The sequence below is a fragment of the Amblyomma mixtum genome, chromosome 4 (assembly GCF_055824585.1).
Source record: "Amblyomma mixtum isolate Tamu chromosome 4, ASM5582458v1, whole genome shotgun sequence".
Lineage (NCBI taxonomy): Eukaryota > Metazoa > Arthropoda > Arachnida > Ixodida > Ixodidae > Amblyomma > Amblyomma mixtum.
This window is the reverse complement of record NC_143015.1, coordinates 141763422-141782501: the sequence shown is the minus strand read 5'-3', so window position 1 is coordinate 141782501 and position 19080 is coordinate 141763422. Positions and strand designations below refer to the sequence as shown.

Sequence of the window (19080 nt, the reverse complement as noted above, 5' to 3'; positions counted from 1 at the left end):
ACTGGGTGCCCTTCTCGGAAGCCAAAGCGTGGCCAGATCGCCGCCGCACCTCGAAGGAGCCGCCTTGAGAAGCCACGTGCGCGCAGAGAAGCAAAGCCTAGAAAAGGTGAGGATCCGAGGGGTCGCTTTCGTGTCACCAACACACTATGAGTTGTCGCGAATTCTGCCTGTCCGCATTTGTAAATACTCTTTATACGAGCGAAGTCACGGATTCCTCAAATGAGCGTGCGAAGTGCGACGACGACGTAAGTTTATGAGGCGTCGTTTCTTCTAGCCTTCTGGTTGCGAATACTGAATTGCAGAGATTGATGCTGTGTCGCACTTCCAACAGTCACTGAAGCCAAGGCAAGCAGTTGCTGAATTCAGAGCAGTTAATTGCTTCGAATTTTTAGCTATGGGAAAAAAATGATAGATGTAACGTAACAGACCGCAAGCGGGCGGAGTTTGGGATAAGAGAAACTCGAGTTAATGACATCATGGCTGAAATAAAGAGGAAAAAATGGGCTTGGGCAGCGCATGTAGTGCGAATGCAAGACAACCGCAAGTCCTTGAGAGTAACGGAATGGATTGCAAGAGAAGGCAAACGTTGTAGGGGGCGGTAGAAAGTTAGCTGGGCAGATGAGATAAGAAGTTTGAGGAGATATGGCGGGCGCGGCTGGAAAAGTCCAGGATTAATTGGAGAGACATAGGAGAGGCCTTTGCCCTTAAGTGGGTGTAGCCAGGCTACTGATGAGTTATTGAACATCACCGAGAGAGACACTACGATGGCTACATGCATAGATTCGGTTTCATGGTGCTGTCTTCTTCCGTGTCGGCTGAGCCGCCGCGGTGGCTCAGTGGCTATGGTGCTCGGCTGCTGACCCGAAAGACGCGGGTTCGATCCCGGCCGCGGCGGCTGGAATTTCTTTGGAGGAGAAATTCTAGAGGCCCGTGTACTGTGCGATGTCAGTGCACGTTAAAGAACCCCAGGTGGTCGAAATTTCCGGAGCCCTTCACTACGGCGTCTCTCATAGCCTCAGTCGCTTTGGGACGTTAAACCCCATAAAACCAAACCAAACCGTGTCGGCTGAACTGAACAGGGCATTCTTTCACCGCAGACTGCTTGTTGGCGGCTATGCGCGACCTGCTTGTGGTGAGCGCCAGCGGTGCTCTCGGGTTTCGGCGAGGGCTTACCCGTCAAAGCCCTCTGTAAGCTCGTACCCACGATGTCACTACTTTCCAGGTGCATTTCAGTGGCACAGCACTTGGACAGCGATAAGGCAAGCGGGCGCGAATGACTTTGCAACACACGTGAGTGCCGAATTTGTTTTAACTGATTCGTTGTGCCCTTTCTTCTACCGTGGTGAAAGGAAATCCTCTAGAGAACCTGACTGGCTGACTAGTGTCCCTGTTCTTGTTCGAACTATCGCGACGTGTTTCGACTCAGTTTGGAAGCTATCTGCCGTCTCGCCGCCTATAGCCTTTTTCGAGTTGGCCAATATGTCGGTGAAGTTTAAAACCGGGCGACTATTCTTTTCCACTTTTGAGTTAATGTTCATTGCGGTACGCGCTAATAAGTTTCCCCGGCTACTGGAGAGACCATAGTTCACCACCGTCTTTTAGCGCCTCCCTCCACTGGTTCCAGTGGTCCGATTTGCTGCCCGCGCCCAGAGAAAAATAGTGTGAACGGAATCATTCGCTGAAATAATTCTAAGGTTAGAGCCTTTCTTGGCTTATGAGTGGCATTCGTCCGGCAAGACAGATCCGTAGCCAATCCAACACTAGCCACATAGCAATCCAACTGGCTAAACTGTCCTTTCTTGGTTCATCAGTGGCGTCCGCAAAAGGAAAACAAATAAAAAAACCAGTGAGTAAAAAATTAAAACCAAAATAGTACAAAATACTAATTAAAATAAAAAGCGACCGAAAAAATGGAGGGAGAAAAAGATGGTTTATGGTTTGAGGGCGCTTAACGTCCCAAAGCGGCTGAAGCTATAAGTGCTGAAAGTCCCAAAGCGACTCCGTAGTGAAGGGCTCCGGAAATTTCGTCTACCTGGGGTTCTTTCAGGTTCGCTGACATCGCACAGCACACGTGAGAGGGAGAAAGAGAGGACAGGGAAAGGCTTTCTAATTTCCGCTCTCAAGCAGACTTAGTGCAAAGCTGTAATTTGTTCGGATGGGCCACGGTGGCAGACCATGGAAGGTTGCGCCACGATTGTAAGATTTCCGTGTACCAGGTCCGATGAGGCATTGCATTTCGCGATTCATTGTCCAAATGGTGAAAATTGGTGCTTCAGATGTAGCTGTGGCTTATTCACCTCAGATGAGGGCAAATATCAATGTTCTTACGCAAATTATTCCTTCGTTGTCACAACAATCTGTGTGCCTGCATTCCAGGTGGCTCTGGATGTCGCGGCGCTTTCCTGATGGCTTCGGAGAGCATCGCAACGAAGCTACCTCGGTGAGTGAGCAGTCTGCTTTGCTTATTGCGCTGTGTGAAAAACTTTGAGATCGACGTCCGTGGCTGTTCTGGTATCCATGTATCCATCGATCTCCATGGCAATTTCGACGTCTAAGCGTTTTTTCTCGTTTAATGAACTAAATCTTGCACTGGCCAACATTTTATCACACCCTGTCACAATCACTCTTTCACAGATGGATTACATCGCTGCAGACACTTTTTGCTGGCGCGATGAACCCATATAAGCTCTCCCATTAATAAAAGGAGTTCAATCGGCTTTTAGACTGAGCGAAAATGAAATTCGGCATCAGGGACATTTTCTTAAAGGCAGTAACAGTCTACGTCACGACTGAAATGGCCAGCTTTGAATAGTGGTGGGTAGAGCAGGAGACGGAGGGAATAGCACAGTGGGTGAGGGAGCAAACTGATGTTAATGACACGTGCGCCGCATGTAGTGAGTAGGAGAGATCATCGATGTCCCTCAGGGTAACTGAAGGAATTCCAGGAGATGGCAATGTTCACGAGGGCCAGCGTTGAGTCAGTACGGGGAGTGTGAATGAGGTGGGGAATCGACAAATCGCCTGTATTTAGTCAGTGGGCTCTTAAACGGCCTGATTATAGAAAGGTGTTCGAACAAAGAGACACCTTCTCCAGACATTTTTTGCATACCTGTAGTGAGCGCTGTGTACGAGGATGTGTGCAGATGTGTTTGAAGCCAGGTGCATGAATGCGAGTTTTCAGGCTATTAAAACCGCGTAGTTAGTCACTATAGTGCACGTTCTAAATGTGCAGTCTTACCTAACCACATGCCAGGCTGTTTTTGTACAGCATCCATGGTCTCTCTTTTCCCGCCCTATCAATTAGTATTTTCTACTAGCCTTAGACCTTTGCACCATGCGTGCCACTATTTCAATTGATTCCTCTAATCGTGCCCACTCGCTTATTGAAATCAGTAGACAATCTCAGATCTCTCCTCTGTATACGTGTGCCACCTTTTTGGCATCTCTCTTGCTAAGCCTCTCCACACTGCTTTTTGCAACCTTTTCTTTATTTTTCTGTGCTCCAGTCTCGCTGTTTTCTTTGGAAGCCAATTCTGAGCCCCATCGTCCGCACCACTCTCCGCTTCGCTTTGAAGGATGAGCTTCTGAGGCCTACGCTGACTTCGTCACGCCAGTGGAGGCGACTCCTGGCGGAGAATCTGCTGCGAGCCCAAGGCAGCTCGCGTGCACGAAGTGAAAAGAATTGCGCCGATCTTAACTCCCACACTGGCCGCAGGATGGCGCACCAGGTGTGCTTAGGGGCGCTTTTTTTTCTTTTTTCTTTTTTTTTTACGTAGGCTTGAAGGTCGCGATGCTGTAGAAGTTCGTCCAAACTTCAAGGACTTTACGTCAGGGTACACGGCTCTCCACTGGGCGGCCAAGTACGGAAGTGCGGAGATCGTAACGCTCATTGCCAGCTCCATCAACCTCCACCCCAACATAAAGTCGGTGAGAGTGGTGAACTTCATTGTTCGGGGGAACGGCAATAAGAAGCCTTGGCAGAATGGCTCGCTTCAGGGGCCTCTCCTGCGGGGTTTGACGGGCATTTGCTGGCACTGGGCTGCACGAGAGCCTGCACGAGAGCCCGAGGGTGATCTCAGAGGCCATGGTTGGGTGCCGGTCTTTCGCGAGGGGTGCACTTGGCGGCACTTGTGGCGCAGGCGTGCCCGACTTCTTGGGCATAATGTCGGACGTCGCCTGCCGCACTCCGACATTTCTTGACTTATTTTTAATATTTAAAGGTGTGCTGTGCCTTAGGTGAGAACGATAAATTAGGGCAAGAGGGCTTGCGTCAACGGAATCAGACTTTATTCCTTGGCCAGAACTTTCAAACATTCGCAAGTGATTAAAGGGACACTGAGGACGAATAGAAGTTTGTCTTTGGTGATAGATGTTAATATTTTGTGCGCACATCCGTGATCAGGCTTGTCTAGAACATCTCCTGTAGTCCTCTCTGGAGCAAACAGATAGGATAATTAAATAAGGTACTGGATTTCACGGACACTTGTTTGGATTCGGATGAAGCTTCGCAGCCACTGAGAGGCGCAAGCACAGTCCCCTTATCGTTGCAGTTTCGCCATGTATTCACTTCATTTGTGTCAAAGCCCCTCACTCCGGCGTTCGAGACAAATATGCTCATATCTGTATAACCACTGTATGAAGTTAGGGAAAGAATAATGGGGAGGGGGGGGATTTTAATCTCCATTAGATACAGAACTTCGGGGAAGAAGAAAAGGGTCCCTGCACACCTGAAAAGCAGACCGCTAGCCTCGAAAACTTTTGACCCATCCTTTATACGTGCATGCCTGAGGCAGTGTCTGTTCCCGATCTGGGTACTGTCGTGGTACTAATCAGTTAACAAGAGAACGGTACGATGTTGGAGACTCACGAATTTTCTCCTAAATAATGCATCTATTCGCCTATACGACAAACTATTCGCCTATACGACAAAGGAAACTATGAAGCCTTTAGTCTTGAATTAAACCAATATCTCAACACATTTGAAGCATCTTTTCACGATCATTCAGTAAATGATAATTGGTCCCGTTTTAAGAAAAAGGTTAGCGAACTAACCGATAGATACATCCCCAAAATAAGTTTCCACTCGGACCGCCAGAAACCATGGTATACCAAAACGATAAAAAGACTCGACAATAAAAAGAAGCGCCTTTTCCGTGCGGCAAAATTAAAGCAATACGACGAGTGCGCATGGGAAAAATACTATACAGCCGAACACACCTACCTATCAGCAATTCGCAACGCAAAATACTCTTTCCTTATTGTTGACTTCCAATCCCAGAAAGTTTTGGCAGGTCATAAGTGAACACCCGGCACATACCATCACTCTAACTAAAGAGTCAGGAGAGGAAGCTGATGACATTGAGTGTGCTGACATTTTTAATAACGCCTTTTCATCTGTGTTCACTAATGAAATTCACCCACCAACTGCAACTTTCGCCGTCAATATAGAGTCCAGCATGCCTGCTATCGCGTTTTCTGAAGCCGGCATTTCCTCGCTCATTGAACACCTTAAAACTTCATCAACGGCCGGCGTCGACGAAATTAACTCCAAAATACTGCGCAACACTAAGAATATTTCTGCAATGTACATATTGTTATTATTTTCACAGTCGCTTTCTGCAGGTTCCGTTCCGGATGACTGGAAAGTGGGAAAGGTCATTCCCGTCTTTAAGTCCGGTAACAAAGATTCTCCTTTAAATTACCGTCCGATATCATTAACCAGCATACCTTGCAAAATCATGGAACACGTCATCTATTCTCAAATCATGGACTTTCTTGACGCTAACAACTTCTTTCATCCCTCACAACACGGATTTCGCAAGGGTTTGTCATGTGAAACTCAACTGGCCGTCTTTCTTCATGATGTTCACTCTAACCTCGACCTAAATTTACAAACTGACGCTATTTTTCTAGACTTTGCTAAAGCATTTGATAAAGTTCCCCATAGGCGTTTACTGCTAAAACTAACCATGCTAAAACTGCATCCTAACGTCTTATTGTGGATCGAAGAATTCCTTTCTAACCGCTCCCAGTTTGTTCTCGTTAACAGCCAGAGTTCCAACCCTCTTCCAGTAACATCAGGCGTACTCCAAGGTTCTGTACTTGCTCCCCTCCTATTCTTAATCTATATTAACGACTTACCCTCAAACCTGTTTTGCAATGTTCGTCTGTTTGCAGAAGACTGCGTTATTTACCACACGATTTCTAACACCTTTGACCAATCACAGCTCCAAAACGACATTGACACAGTGCATGCCTGGTGTGATGACTGGCTAATGTCGCTTAATCCTAACAAATGTAAACTCGTATCTTTTCACCGCCGGCGTAACCCCCATATTTTCCCTTACTCAGTTGCTAACGTTCCACTAGAATCTGTATACTCATACAAGTACCTAGGTGTCGCCTTGTGCCAGGATCTCTCCTGGCGTTCTCATGTAACGAACATCATCGCATCAGCTAACCGGTCATTGGGTTTTTTGAAACGTCATCTACGGCACGCCCCTCAAAGTATTAAACTTCTCGCCTACCAATCACTCATTCGACCAAAACTAGAATACGCATCTGCTATCTGGAGCCCGCAACAAGCATATCTCATCAGTTCACTAGAATCCGTCCAAAATCGCGCCACGAGGTTCATTCATTTTGCCTATTCATACGACATCAGTGTATCGTCACTTAAACGACAATCAGGTTTATCAACTCTTGCCCATCGTCGTCGCATTGCTTCTCTTAGTCTGTTTCATAAGTTTTTTTACAGTTCCCTCGGACAAAAACCCTATATCACACCGCCCGCTCGCATATCTCATCGCACCGGCCATCCACTGCAAGTGTCATGCCAACGCGCCCGCACCGTCACTTTTTCCGCATTCTTTTTTCTTCGCACTGCTAAAGACTGGAATGGCCTTCCCCACGACGTTGATGCCATCACCTGCCAATCAAGTTTTGTGAACAATTTAAATATGCATTTCATAAATATCATGTAAGCAATCATATTCAACCTATATTTGTACTCCCACCCCTTATGTAATACCCCCAAAGTGGGGTCTTTAAGGAAATAAAGTGAAGTGAAGTGAAGTAAACAGCGACAAATATTCATTCCATTACATATTCGTCGCTCCATCGCTCTTTTATGCTTACTTCATAAATATCGTCATAGCACCAGGCCATCTCCCTTGCCCCTCGAAGAGCCTTCACGCATTTCACGCCGCCTACATAATCAGTATAGCATTAAACGCATTTACGGAAGAACCTTAGCATTCAATTCATCTGCACTTCCACGTGCCATTATTCTTTGGAATGATCTTCCCAACTGTATCGCATCTATCGGCAACCACCAATCATTTCAAGACCAACTGCACAAACATTTTCCTTAACGACATAGTGTCTTGTTTCAGGTTGTTCTGTGTCCTTGGTTCCCTTTTCTTCTCGTTGGTATTTTACAAAGTTTTGGTTTCTTGTGCAATTTCAACCATTTGTATGTTTTTTTTTTATGGCTACTGCTTTTTCTTTTGATGTGTATTGGGCACATGCGATGCATTCTTGCTACTAATTTAATTTTTGTTGCTCGCGGTGATGTATGTCTTTTAGTACGTTTTGCCCTTTATATTTATAATTGTGTTTAATTTTTGCATTGTATCACGCGTTGTTTTTAACTTATTCTTACTACTTGCTTAATCCATTGTTTTTGCCCCCCTTACTCAATGCCCTTCTGGGCCCTGTAAGGTATTTTGAATAAATAAATAAATAAATAAGTGTGTACATGGATGTTTTTCGCAGTACGCACCGGCGTTTTGGATGTGCCCCCTGTATGAAGCGGGCCTCAATACTTGAGTCGGCTTGGCCGTCCCGAACTGCGTAAGTTGGCTTGCTTACTCCGCATTTCGATGGTGCCATAATGCAACAATGCCAACGAGCTGTGTGATGTCGGTGCAGGGAACCTCCGGCGGGCTGCGTTGATCAGGCACCATCTAATACGGCGTCCCTGACGCCGATTTGGGACCTTAAGCTACCACATATCATACCAAACTCTGCAACATTCAATGAATGCAAGTAATTGTTGCGAAACCAAGTTTGCGTATCCGATGCAACAGCAACAGGATGCTGGATGTTTTGGTGCTGCGTTCTTCCTCTAATAGATTCAGATGAGCAGCTTACAATGGACAAAATCCCCTAAAAGACAATCACTCCTGGCGCAGTTGTGCAGCGGTTAAGCGATGCGCCACTGCCCTGCGATGGGAGGTTCTATGGGAGGTTCATATGTGCGATAAAGGTTGCTCTTCCCAGCAACTTCGCGGGACGATTCATAAGCCGCCTACTGCGGTGGGCAGATTATGATGACGTCACAAGGTCACGTGACCTATGTGGCACACCTACCTCCTAGGCTGCTACTCTGGGGATTTTTCGGGAATTTTTTGCCATGGTCAACGACGCCGACAACAACGACGGATTTTCTGCGACGCGAACTCCCTAACGCTATCGCGTTGTGTCGCTCTGTCCCGTTCTCTTGTCTTCTGCGTGTGTGTGTCTGGTTTTTGGCGCCTTTAAGTTACAATGAATTAACAACTAGCCTAACAAGAAATTCTCTTACGCGTTAAAACTAGTGACCTCCGATCATATTACGCTCAGCTGATGTAGCGCGAGGCTCGACACTGGACTGGGCCCACAGAACGCGGTAACGGACGGAAATAATCGCACTACCTTGGCCTGGTGTGGCTCGGATTGCACAGCTCCCTTCCCTACACTCCCTTCCCCCCCCCCTAAAAAAATAAAGTTAAGGTAATGAAAGCACGGAAGGCCTTAATTGAGCGGTATAACCTTCCACACAGGAGCAGAAGACGTATGCCCATTTTCATTGGCCACCTGCAAACCGCAAAGCTCAGCGCAGTGTCCTGCCCGGCTTCTGACGTTAGCGAGGAATTGTCTGCGGCGTTCTCGGGTTCCAAAGCTTTTTCTTGCGATCTCCGAGGCGGGCTGGCAGCTGCAACCGCGATAGTAACGCTCTCTCTCTGTCTTCAACCCGCAGAGAGAGACCTTGTGGTCCACACCTTGGGTGCCGAGTCAGCAGATGCCAGTGAAGTGCTGCCATCCCGTGGGTGTCGCCAGAAGCAGCGGCCCGCTTCCTCTTTACCACGTCGAAGGAAGCGGGGAAAGCGAGGGCGCTTGGTGAGGTTCACCACGAAAACCACCTTGACTTGCACAATTCCTTTCCTTGCTTCAATCACGTGACCAAGGAGAGAACGCGCCAGTGTTTCTACCAAAATGCTTCACGTTCAGGAAAGATAGCTTCCAATGGCACTAATTATTGTTGCCTAATGGCATGTGTTCTCTCAATCCAGATTAAAAAAAAAAGCCGTGAAAGGTGCACCATAGTGGGACTACCAGACAAGATGGATCTTAAGCCAAAGAGAAAGTGCAAATAAAAAGCGACTAATGGGCAAAAACAAACCGAAAAATATATTTTTGCCTCAGGAACATAATATTGTTACATACCTGAACAATCAACTTCTAAGACAGGTCCAGTTTTTTTTGTTGTTTTTTTTTGCTGTGGGCTCTCGGTCGACCAGTGGATGCCATATTTTTGGGCGTCGTCTGAGCCACGTGGCCAGCAGCACCCAAGGTGAACCGACCACTCTACAACGTCCTAACTAGTTTTGCGCATCATATGTAATGCCAAGATATGTAATGCCCCAGTGGGCCCTTAGGGTATTTGAATAAATAAATAAGTAAAATAAATATGCTTAATCGCGCCACTTGTTCTCAGTGGAGTGAAAGCATCGGCTGCTAGAAGACTCCTTCCACAAATCTTGCTGTTCGCACGAGTTCGAGAGCCCACTCTGCAAATCAGAACTCGCGTTCGTGTACTTCCCTTCAACTGCGAGCAACTTGTGGGAAGGGTCGTAGCCCCAGTGCAACCTCGGCATAGATGGAAACTGCCTAATTTTAGCGCGTTGACATTACTGCTGCCGTTTGCGCAAAATCTGTTTGTCTGGTGTTGTGTGATGCCGCTTTATGGGATGTGCATAGGAGGTGGAGAGGAGGTGTAGCCGCAACCTGTCAGAAAAACAGAGGGGGCGCAGTAATGGAAGTGAGGCCAGCGCAGTATGAGTGTAATGGGAAAAAATGGCGGGGGATGGAGAGGCTTAGTGTGACCACTACCGCCAATTACGAGTGTTCTTTGGATATCGTGTTTACAAGACCTGCCAAACGAAAACCCTTAATATTCTGCCTCATGAATCACACTGTTTGTCTGTGAATTTTGTTTTATTGAGGAGAGCGTTTCAAAAAAATTTTCGCGGATATAAATAATAAATGAGCGTTCCGAAACTACAGCAGACACCCATCATCCTCTCGCATACGGCGATCTCTTTCACTTGGCATTATGATGGTATCTGCCTGGTTTGATGAAAATGAATCGGAGAGCCCGTATCGTCTCTGGAGTTTCCAGCAGGAAAGCGGATTTTAGAAAAAGTTGTATTTACAGCGTAATCTTCCGTTGGTATAGGCAGGACTAAGTAAGATAGCATGAAGCACATAGTATTTGCGTTCGCGGGCATTCGTTTGTAGCCCTATCAATGCAGGGGCACTTGTGCCCTCAAAGACATACTCCAACCTTAAACTTAAGTGGCCTTTCCTTAAACAAACTGTTGTGTTTTGCTCCTTGTTTCATCTGTATCTTCTGGGCTCTGCAGCTTTGCAGGATGTCCATCTGAGCTTCCACATAGCAGTTCACAAAGAGATTGACTATGCTGCTTGTTTTGAAAGGGTTTCCCTTTGTAATCGTTCATGCTTCGCGCACACTTCGAACCACTGCACACTAGACTGCTAAGCCTGCAATCCCGTTGATATCTCTTGTAATAAGTTATATACATAGCGAAATGACAGTCTCTAACCTCTACCTTCCAAAATCTCCTCTTTCTTGGTCTACTCCAGTCTCGGTGTCTTCCTTGGCAGCCAGTGGTAGCCCCAGCGTCTGATGCGCTCCAAATCTTATTGGAGGACCCCACTCTGGCTTCGTCACGGCAGCGTCGCAGCACCGCAGCGCCACGGATGCGACCTCAACCAGCGCATCCGCGGCAACTTCCAGAGAGCTGCGGTGCACGAGGTGAGGGGAGGGTGCTGCTCCTGACTAATACATGCGCCGCAGAGTGGCGCGCATGAGTTCTCTGCCTGTAAAGAATTGTTCTATAACTCATGACGCAGTGCCCTAGTCTATGAAGATATGTCAGGGTGCCTTAGAACGCGGAGCTACAAAAAAAAAATTTAACGAAGATGACGCATGCTGTGTGTGGTAGATCTCTAGAAGCAATTGAACAGTTCATACTCAAACGTGGTGGCACCCATCCGGATGTCGATGCAGGTACAGTCACTCTTCCTGAGGCTCTAGGGTTTAGAGATAACAATGGTCATGTAAATAAATCTGTGGTGGAAGTTAGCGAAAAGCGATTGGCAGATTGGTGGCTCAAAAACAGAAAGGAGACATAGGTTACAATTGCAGGGAACCGTATTGAAAGAGAATTTCAAATTTCGACAGAGTTCAAGAGAAGTAAGGAAAAAAAGCCGAGCATGGTGGCAATTGCCACAACCTCTTTTCAAAGGGCACACTCCTGTCTTCCATCCACGCATCCTTGCGGCCGCTGTTTCTCGTGGAGACGAGAAGACTGCTAGGAGGAAAGCTATGTCGTGTTGATGTCACTCTTGCGGCGCATTAAAGGTTCGAATATGAAGGCAAAAGGAAGCAGACGTAGACGCAAGGCAAATACCGCTTTTTCTGACACGACCGGAGACAGGCGTGAAAGCTCCCGAACAGGACAGTTAAGCGGCCCAATATTGCAGATGGACAGTTTCACACTGGTCCTTTGCAGAACCGGCATTTGCCTATACGTTCCCAATGCTGGGCCGATTGCCTGTGCTGCTGGAGAGACTTGCGTAAGCACGTCTTCAGCAGAGAACTCTCTCAGCTGCTGCAACCGTTTTCAAAGCTGTTTTCCCCAATGACTTCGCGCTAGGCCTTTTACGTCGCGCTCTAAACTAAGCAGCGCATTCACTTCTCGCAGGCTGGTGGGCCGTGGGATGGCGACGGGACTGCTACTGCCAACATCAAAAAACCGCTAGCGGTGCTCTCTGGTGTCGAGGTGTGCGCGACGCTTCAAAGAGTGACAAGTGGTGAGTGGAGGTTCGTATGGCGTTCCGAAATTCAGCAAAGCTTAGATGACGCTACACACACGGATAGTTAGAGCACGCGTCAGGTGGTCGGTAGCAGAAAGTAACGGAGGACATCTATACTCCGTTTCATACATCATGTGCAACGCGGTGAAGGCTACGGAAGTAGTCTGCAGAAAAAAATAGAGAGGTGTATCCCTCCGCGCTGTTTTGTGACCGTGAGGTCTAACGCGTCGCTCCATCTTCCTCCCTTCCCGTTACGGCGAGGTTTAGGTGTCCACCGAGATATGACAGATACATTTCCTTTCCTCGAAAACCAATTTACCGACGAGCAAGGCGTATTTGTCCGCGTTTCAGATTGGTCCAAATTGTCGTCACGCCGCTGAGCTGGACGCCATTTTCTCAAAAGAAAAAGGGAGGCGGACAGAAAGAGTAAACACGGCGCCCAGCGGGGACAGCGAAAACGTGAAATGGAAAAAGACGACACACGCAAAATACAAAATCACAGATCTCGACCGATTCGCTCGCAATATCATCGCTTTTTGTCACGCTGATGACAAATGTATTACCCACGAAGCCTGTCGGCAATGCATTTGTTATTTTTCGCTCACCACAAGCAACGCACTATTTTCTGTCACGGATGCAGGCTGCGCAACAAAGAGCGCTAGCTTTGACAGCGTTGCACCTGATGTATGAAACGCAGTATAGGACATACTTAGAAGCCTCTTAGAGGCAACACTGAGTGTCGAAGTTCCGAACTGGACGTGTGTGCCCTGTAATTCCTCAGCGTTCTTCAGCGTACAGAATGACAGTTTAATCGCGCGGGGTTCTGTGCTGCATTGAATACGCAGTGCTATAATGAAGTGGCCAGCGCTTGCTTGGGTTCGAGGCCCACTTCCGGGGGATTTCGTTTTCTTTATTGTCCTCATTATGTAGGCACTGCCGATGACATCATGAGGTCACATGGGGTTTCGCAATGTCAGACATGGACAATGACAATGCCATATTTTCTGCTTCATGAGCAATATAATGCCTTTGTAATAAAACTGGCAGTGCGATAAAAGGAGAGCATTGAACGGCTTGCTGCGTGCCTATAATTCGGTGTATGCGCCATACTTTGTAATCGTAGTGTCAGTTCAGCTGAACGGCTGTTTACTTCGCGTACGAACAAAGCATTGATGTAGCAAGTACTCATAGCTGTGTCAATCGTACCAACTAGAGTCCAAGAATACTCCGACCTAATGATTCCCATTCCCTACACTCCCCCATATACCATGCTGTACTCACATGTTGGGCAATAGACTATTCTCTCTTCTAGGGATCCCCAGCCATCGCAGTGGCTCAGTTATTGCGCTCGGCTGCTGACCGGAAAGACGTGGGTTCGATTCCGGCCGCGGCTGTCGAATTCCCCTAGAGGCGATATTCTATTCTAGAGCCCCGTGTACTGTGAGATATCAGTGTACGCTAAAGAACCCCATATGGTCGAGATTCCCGGAGCACTCCAGTACTGCGTCCCTCATATCATGAGTCGCTTTGGGACTTTAAACTCCTCCAAACTATATAGCAAAAAAAAAATTTGCTATGGGTTTTGGTGCCGACATTAGCAAGAATTAAAGGCAAAGAAGACAAAAAAAAAGGTTTTTTTCAGGTGACTGCATATAGCAATGCATGAAAGATGCGTGAAAAAGCCAGGCCTTCTATTTCAACTAGAGCAGGGCATCCACTTTCCACAGGCTGTCGGTCGGCTCAAGGCGGGGAGAATCCTGCAGCTGCCTTGTGTCCAATGCAAGCGGTGCTCTCTGGTCTGCGGTACCTCTGACGGCCTGCAATGGACGTGTGTCGTCAAAGGCCATCGACAAATGCGTACGTATGGCATTCCAATATTCAGCAACGTTTTGGTGATCCAACACTTGGCAATACTTGCAGCGTGCGTCAAGGAGTCGGTAGCAGGAATCAGTACAGAGTACCTGGGACATATTTCCTGGCTCATGGTCGGAAATTAACGTGTCATAACTGTCAGAGCAGCTCTCTGAAACTATTATATTTTCGGCATAGCCATCTTTCTGTCTATCATCCCTTAAACCATCTACTGCCAACTTTTTCTTGAGTCTAACCGTCACGATAAGAGAAAAAAAATATTAGGTCTATCTCAATGTGCGCGTGCCGAAGTCTGCAGCATGTGCGAAATTAAATGCCCCCTGGCGACAGTTTCGGTGCGGAGCCCGTGGCTTATAGCGGGCGTATCATTTCCATTGGAGTAGTGTATAGAATTCGCAGGCGAGCCTAGTATTAATACAGCGGCCAATGCTTTACGTCCCCTAAACATATTAACCTATATCAGATTTTTTCTCACATTTTCCGATGCTCCTTTCACGTACCTGCGTGCATCTATCCTGCAATGCGGTATGCAGTATGCTGCGGTAGACAATTACGGACCATTACAGCATTGCCTGCTGTGTCCTTATGAACTAAGTGGGTTTTGTTTCAGCCAGCATATGATCAGGTTTCGTTATGTAATCTATGGTAGCCTGTTCTTAATGCTGCGGGTTCGCCTGCAGTTGAGAACCGTGACTGAGGTCCATCCTTCCTTGTTTATCCCCAGGGTTCCTGTAGCCGTGGTTCCCAGGATGTCTGCAAAGAGGCCGTCACGTGATGGACCGCGTCGGTGCTGAGGCCCCCATCTGAGCTCCAGATTCTGCGATGTCTTCCTCGTGAGTACGCCAGTGGGCGCAGATTAAATGCAGAGCGGCTGGGCCACAGCAGCGATTCCACCATGACTGTGAGGCTCCGAAGTTTTCGCAGAGAATGCCCGCAGGTGTAGTTCTTAGCGCACGCTGAATACAAATTTTGGATTTTAACGCAGACCTCAAAGAGCTGATCTGTCTAACAAACACCGACGACATGCTTTTAAAGCCTGGAACTGGCTCAGTGCTTATGGCACTCGGCTGCTGATCCAAACGACGCGGGTTCTATCCCGCCGCGGCGGTGGAATTTCGATAAAGACGAAATTCTAGAGGGCCGTGTACTGTGCGATGTCAGTGCACGTTAAAGAACCCCAGGTGCACGTTCAGGACACCATGCGCGACCCTAGGTGGTCAGAATTTCCGGAGCCTTTATCTGAGTCTCTCATAGCCTGTCGGTTTGGGACGTTAAACCTCCAAACGTTGCAATTGAGATTGCGCCATTCCGTTGGTGAGTTTCGCGGGCACGGCTACGTCAAGACTAGTGACCCCCCTTTCCTTTTGACTACATCTCTGCTGAGAATGCATTTCCCATTTCATTAATAATATTAGCGTCAAAGCTCATTTTACACAGCTTGTTCTTTAAGTGCTTAATAACATTAATCAAAGGGGGCAACACTTTACATGGGAAGGGAACAGGTGTCTAAGGGCAAGAAGCTACTGCATATATTCACCATTGTTGCAAGGAAGCTGAGAAAAGATCAGGCTGAAGTGCGTTTGGCTGGTACTCACGGAATTTGTTCCCAGAAAACTTCTAAATCACAGCGGCGACCCGTATTGGAGCAATTGGAAAGCGAAACGTCCACACTAGATCGACATCCGTGGGTGTTCTGACGTCCATGTACTATACCGAAGTCCATAGGTATTTTGACGTCTAAGTGCGTTTTTTTTCGCTTTTAGATAACTAATTGCATCTCATGAAATTTTTTCCATGGGAACATTTTATCACACATTATCTGTGACAATCACAAAGACTGCTGTCATAGCGAAAATGTTCTTGAGGAAGGCTGCCCTATCTTTTCTCTGCTCGAGTCCATGCACTCAACATGGCGACATCATAGCGAGTTTAGTTGAAAATCTGTCAAGTACAGCCTCGCAAGACGCACCCATTTTTCACTTCACTTGGCAGTTTTTGTGCTTCCGGCTGAGGAGCACCAATTTAGCTCTACCGCATCTCCCTGCATCTGCGGCGACGAATGCAGTACTCTGGTAATGCTGCGCAAACTAGGCAGAATCGTTCAATGTCCCCGGAGTCACATACTGTTTGCTCGAAACGCTATCAATGAAGCAGTCTGCTCCATAAGTTCAGCACTAACACTGCAAGCATCAACGGGTAGCGCATACCAACGTCGCTTCCAATTTTTAAGATTCAAAAAATGGTAAACACTCTTAAAGTATACAATCTATGTTGGTATGTGCGGACCTGAATTGGGTTGTCTAAAAGCAGCTCCGGCGATTCTCTTCGTAGTAAACCAACTGAGCTTCTAAATAAGGTACCGGATTCACCAGGCAGCTGTTGCCTTCGGACGAAACAGCGCGGCCATTCAGGCAAGAAAAGCACCTGCGCGATATTCGGGCTGGGTTATCTCGATATCTGCTATGCAGCGCACGGCTCCCTCAACTCCACTTTTCCATCCTTGTATGAGCCGATTAATAAGTGGAGCTATATCTCTGTTTCATGCCCACCTTTTTTTGTGCGTTTATTACCTTTCGCTTGCCTTCTTTCACCCAGACTGGGTGCCCTTCTCGGAAGCCACAGCGTGGCCAGATCGCCTCCGCACCGTCCAGCAGCCGCCTGGAGAAGTCACCTGCGCAACGGAAGAAGGCTGCCCAGGCACAGAAGGTAAGGATACGAGGGGTGGCGTTCATGTCACCAACACACCGCCAGATAGCTCAAATTCTGTCCGTCCGCCTTTATGAACACACCTTATGCGTGTGAGGTCATGGATTCCTCAAATGAGCGTGTGAAGTGCGATGACAACGCAAGTTTATAATGAGGCATGTCAGCTTCCAGCTTTAATTGCAGGGATCCATGTTGTGTACCACTTCCAACAGTAGCTGAAGCCAAGCGAAGGAGTTACTGGATTCTGAGCAGCTGTTTCGAATTTTGAGCTATGGAAAGAAAAATGATAGGTGCAACGTTAACGGTCGGAGTGGGTGAGGGAACAAACGCGGGTTAATGTCATCATAGTCGGAATAAAGGGAAAAAAAAGGGGCTTGGGCAGGGCATGTAATGGGAAGGCAAGACAACCGCAAGTCCTGAAGGGTAACGGAGTGGATTCTAAGAGAAGGCAAGCGTAGCAGGGGACGGCAGAAAGTTAGCTGGGCCGATGAGATTAAGATGTTTGCGGGGACATGGCGTGCACAGCTGGCAAAGGACAGTGTTAATTGGAGACACATGGGAGAGGCCTTTGCCCTGCAGTGGACGTAGTCAGGCTGATATTGAACATCGCCAAAAAAGATACTAAGACTGCTACATGCATTCATTGAGTTCCATGGCCCCTGGCGTCTTCCGTGTCGGCTGAACTGAACAAAGCATTCTTTTGCCGCAGACTGCCTGGCAACGGCTCTCCATGATGAACTTGTGGTGGCCGCCAGCGGTGCTCTCTGGTTTCGTCGGAGGCTCAGGTGCCCACCCCGTCGGTAAGCTGATACCCACGATGCTACTGCTCTCCAGGTGCATTTCAGTGGCATAGCACTTCACAGCGATAAGGCAAGCGTCGAAGAGATCGCTGCACGAGTCAGTGCCAAATCCGTTTTAACTGATTCCTTGGGACCTTTCTGCTACCTTGGGAAAACGAAATCCTCCAATGAGCCTTACTGTTTGACTTGTGACCCTATTCGGGTTCGCACTCTTCTCGTGCCGTGTTTCGACTCAATTCGGATGCTCTCTGCCGTCTCCCCACCTATCGCCTTTTCGAGTAGGCCACACTGCCACCACCCTCCGCTTGTTCCATTGGACCGATGTGCTTCGCTCCTAGAGAAAACTGCCTAAACGGACTTGTTGGCTGCAAGACTTTAAGCCGAAAGCCTTTCTTGGCTCATGAGGGGCGTTTGACCGACAAGGCAGATCCATAGCCAATCCAGCACTAGCCACATAACAATCCAACTGGCTAAATAGTCCTTTCATGGCTCGTGAGTAGCGTCCGCAAAAAATAATAAAAAGCGCGAATATAAACCAAAATAGAAAACAAGGCTAACAGTGGTAAAAATAAAAAATAAAGAAATGAAAATAGTAGAAACAAAGAAATTACCAAAAAATACAAAATTGGAGGGAGAAGAGAACGATAGGGAAAGGCTTCCGCCTTTCTGATCTTAAGCAGACTTTTAAGTGCAATCTATGCTCATAATTATTTCGCGTTTTTATGTATTTGGAAAGAACGCCTGTTCATGTGATTCAATAAATAAACTAGGCTTGCATTGTGAGGAGACATATAGGCGTTCTTCTTACTTTGTCATAGTTACGTGGGCTGTCTGATTTTCTGCCCTCAAAGAGATTTTCAAACCTTGCACTTAAGTGGTCTTTCCTATAGCGAGACAATTGGGTTTCGCTCATTGTCTCGTCTGTATCTCCTATGCGCTGCAGCCTTGCAGGGTGTCACTTTGAGCTTACACTCAGCGAGTTCGCAAAGAGAATGACTATGCTGCTCGCTTTGGAATCGCTCATGCTTCGCGAACACTTCGAACCTCTGCACACCAGACTGTAGAGCCTGCAGTCCCGTCGATATCTCTCATCTTGTTATACATAGGCAAATGACAGACTATAACCGCTGCCTTCTGAAATCTCGTCTTTGTCTCCTCCAGTCTGGGTGTCTTCCTTGGAAGCCAATGGTGGCCCCAGTGCCCCTGTGGAGCACTAGACTCCCATCAGCCCACACCGACTTCGTCACGGCAGAGCAGCGCATCACTTCGGCGGATGTGAGGTCAAGCAGCGCATCCGCCGCCAGCTCCGGACAGCTGCGGTGCAGGAGGTGAGGAGACGGTGCTGCTCGTGACTAACACATGCGCCGCATGGTGGCGCGCGTGAGTGTTTTGTTTGCGGCGCCCTGTATTTCGTGCAGACGCGAAGATTGCTAGGGGGAAAACTATATCGTGTTCACGTCACTGCTTCGACGCATTATAACACAAATATTCCATAGAAATGAAGAAGACATATACAAGAGGCAAATAGCGCTTTTAG

At 47.6% G+C, this 19080-nt stretch overlaps 1 protein-coding gene across 4 annotated transcripts in view; it reads left to right on the top strand.

Moving 5' to 3' along the window:
- LOC149348509 (uncharacterized) overlaps positions 1-19080 on the top strand; it is a 63227-nt gene that overhangs the window by 8651 nt on the left and 35496 nt on the right. For all 4 annotated transcript variants that reach the window (XM_089588144.1, XM_089588145.1, XM_089588143.1 and 1 more), the window contains exons 4-5: positions 16633-16743; positions 17453-17543. In XM_089588144.1, the coding sequence (XP_089444270.1) occupies positions 16633-16743; positions 17453-17543 (202 nt within the window). The remainder of the gene's footprint in view (positions 1-16632; positions 16744-17452; positions 17544-19080) is intronic.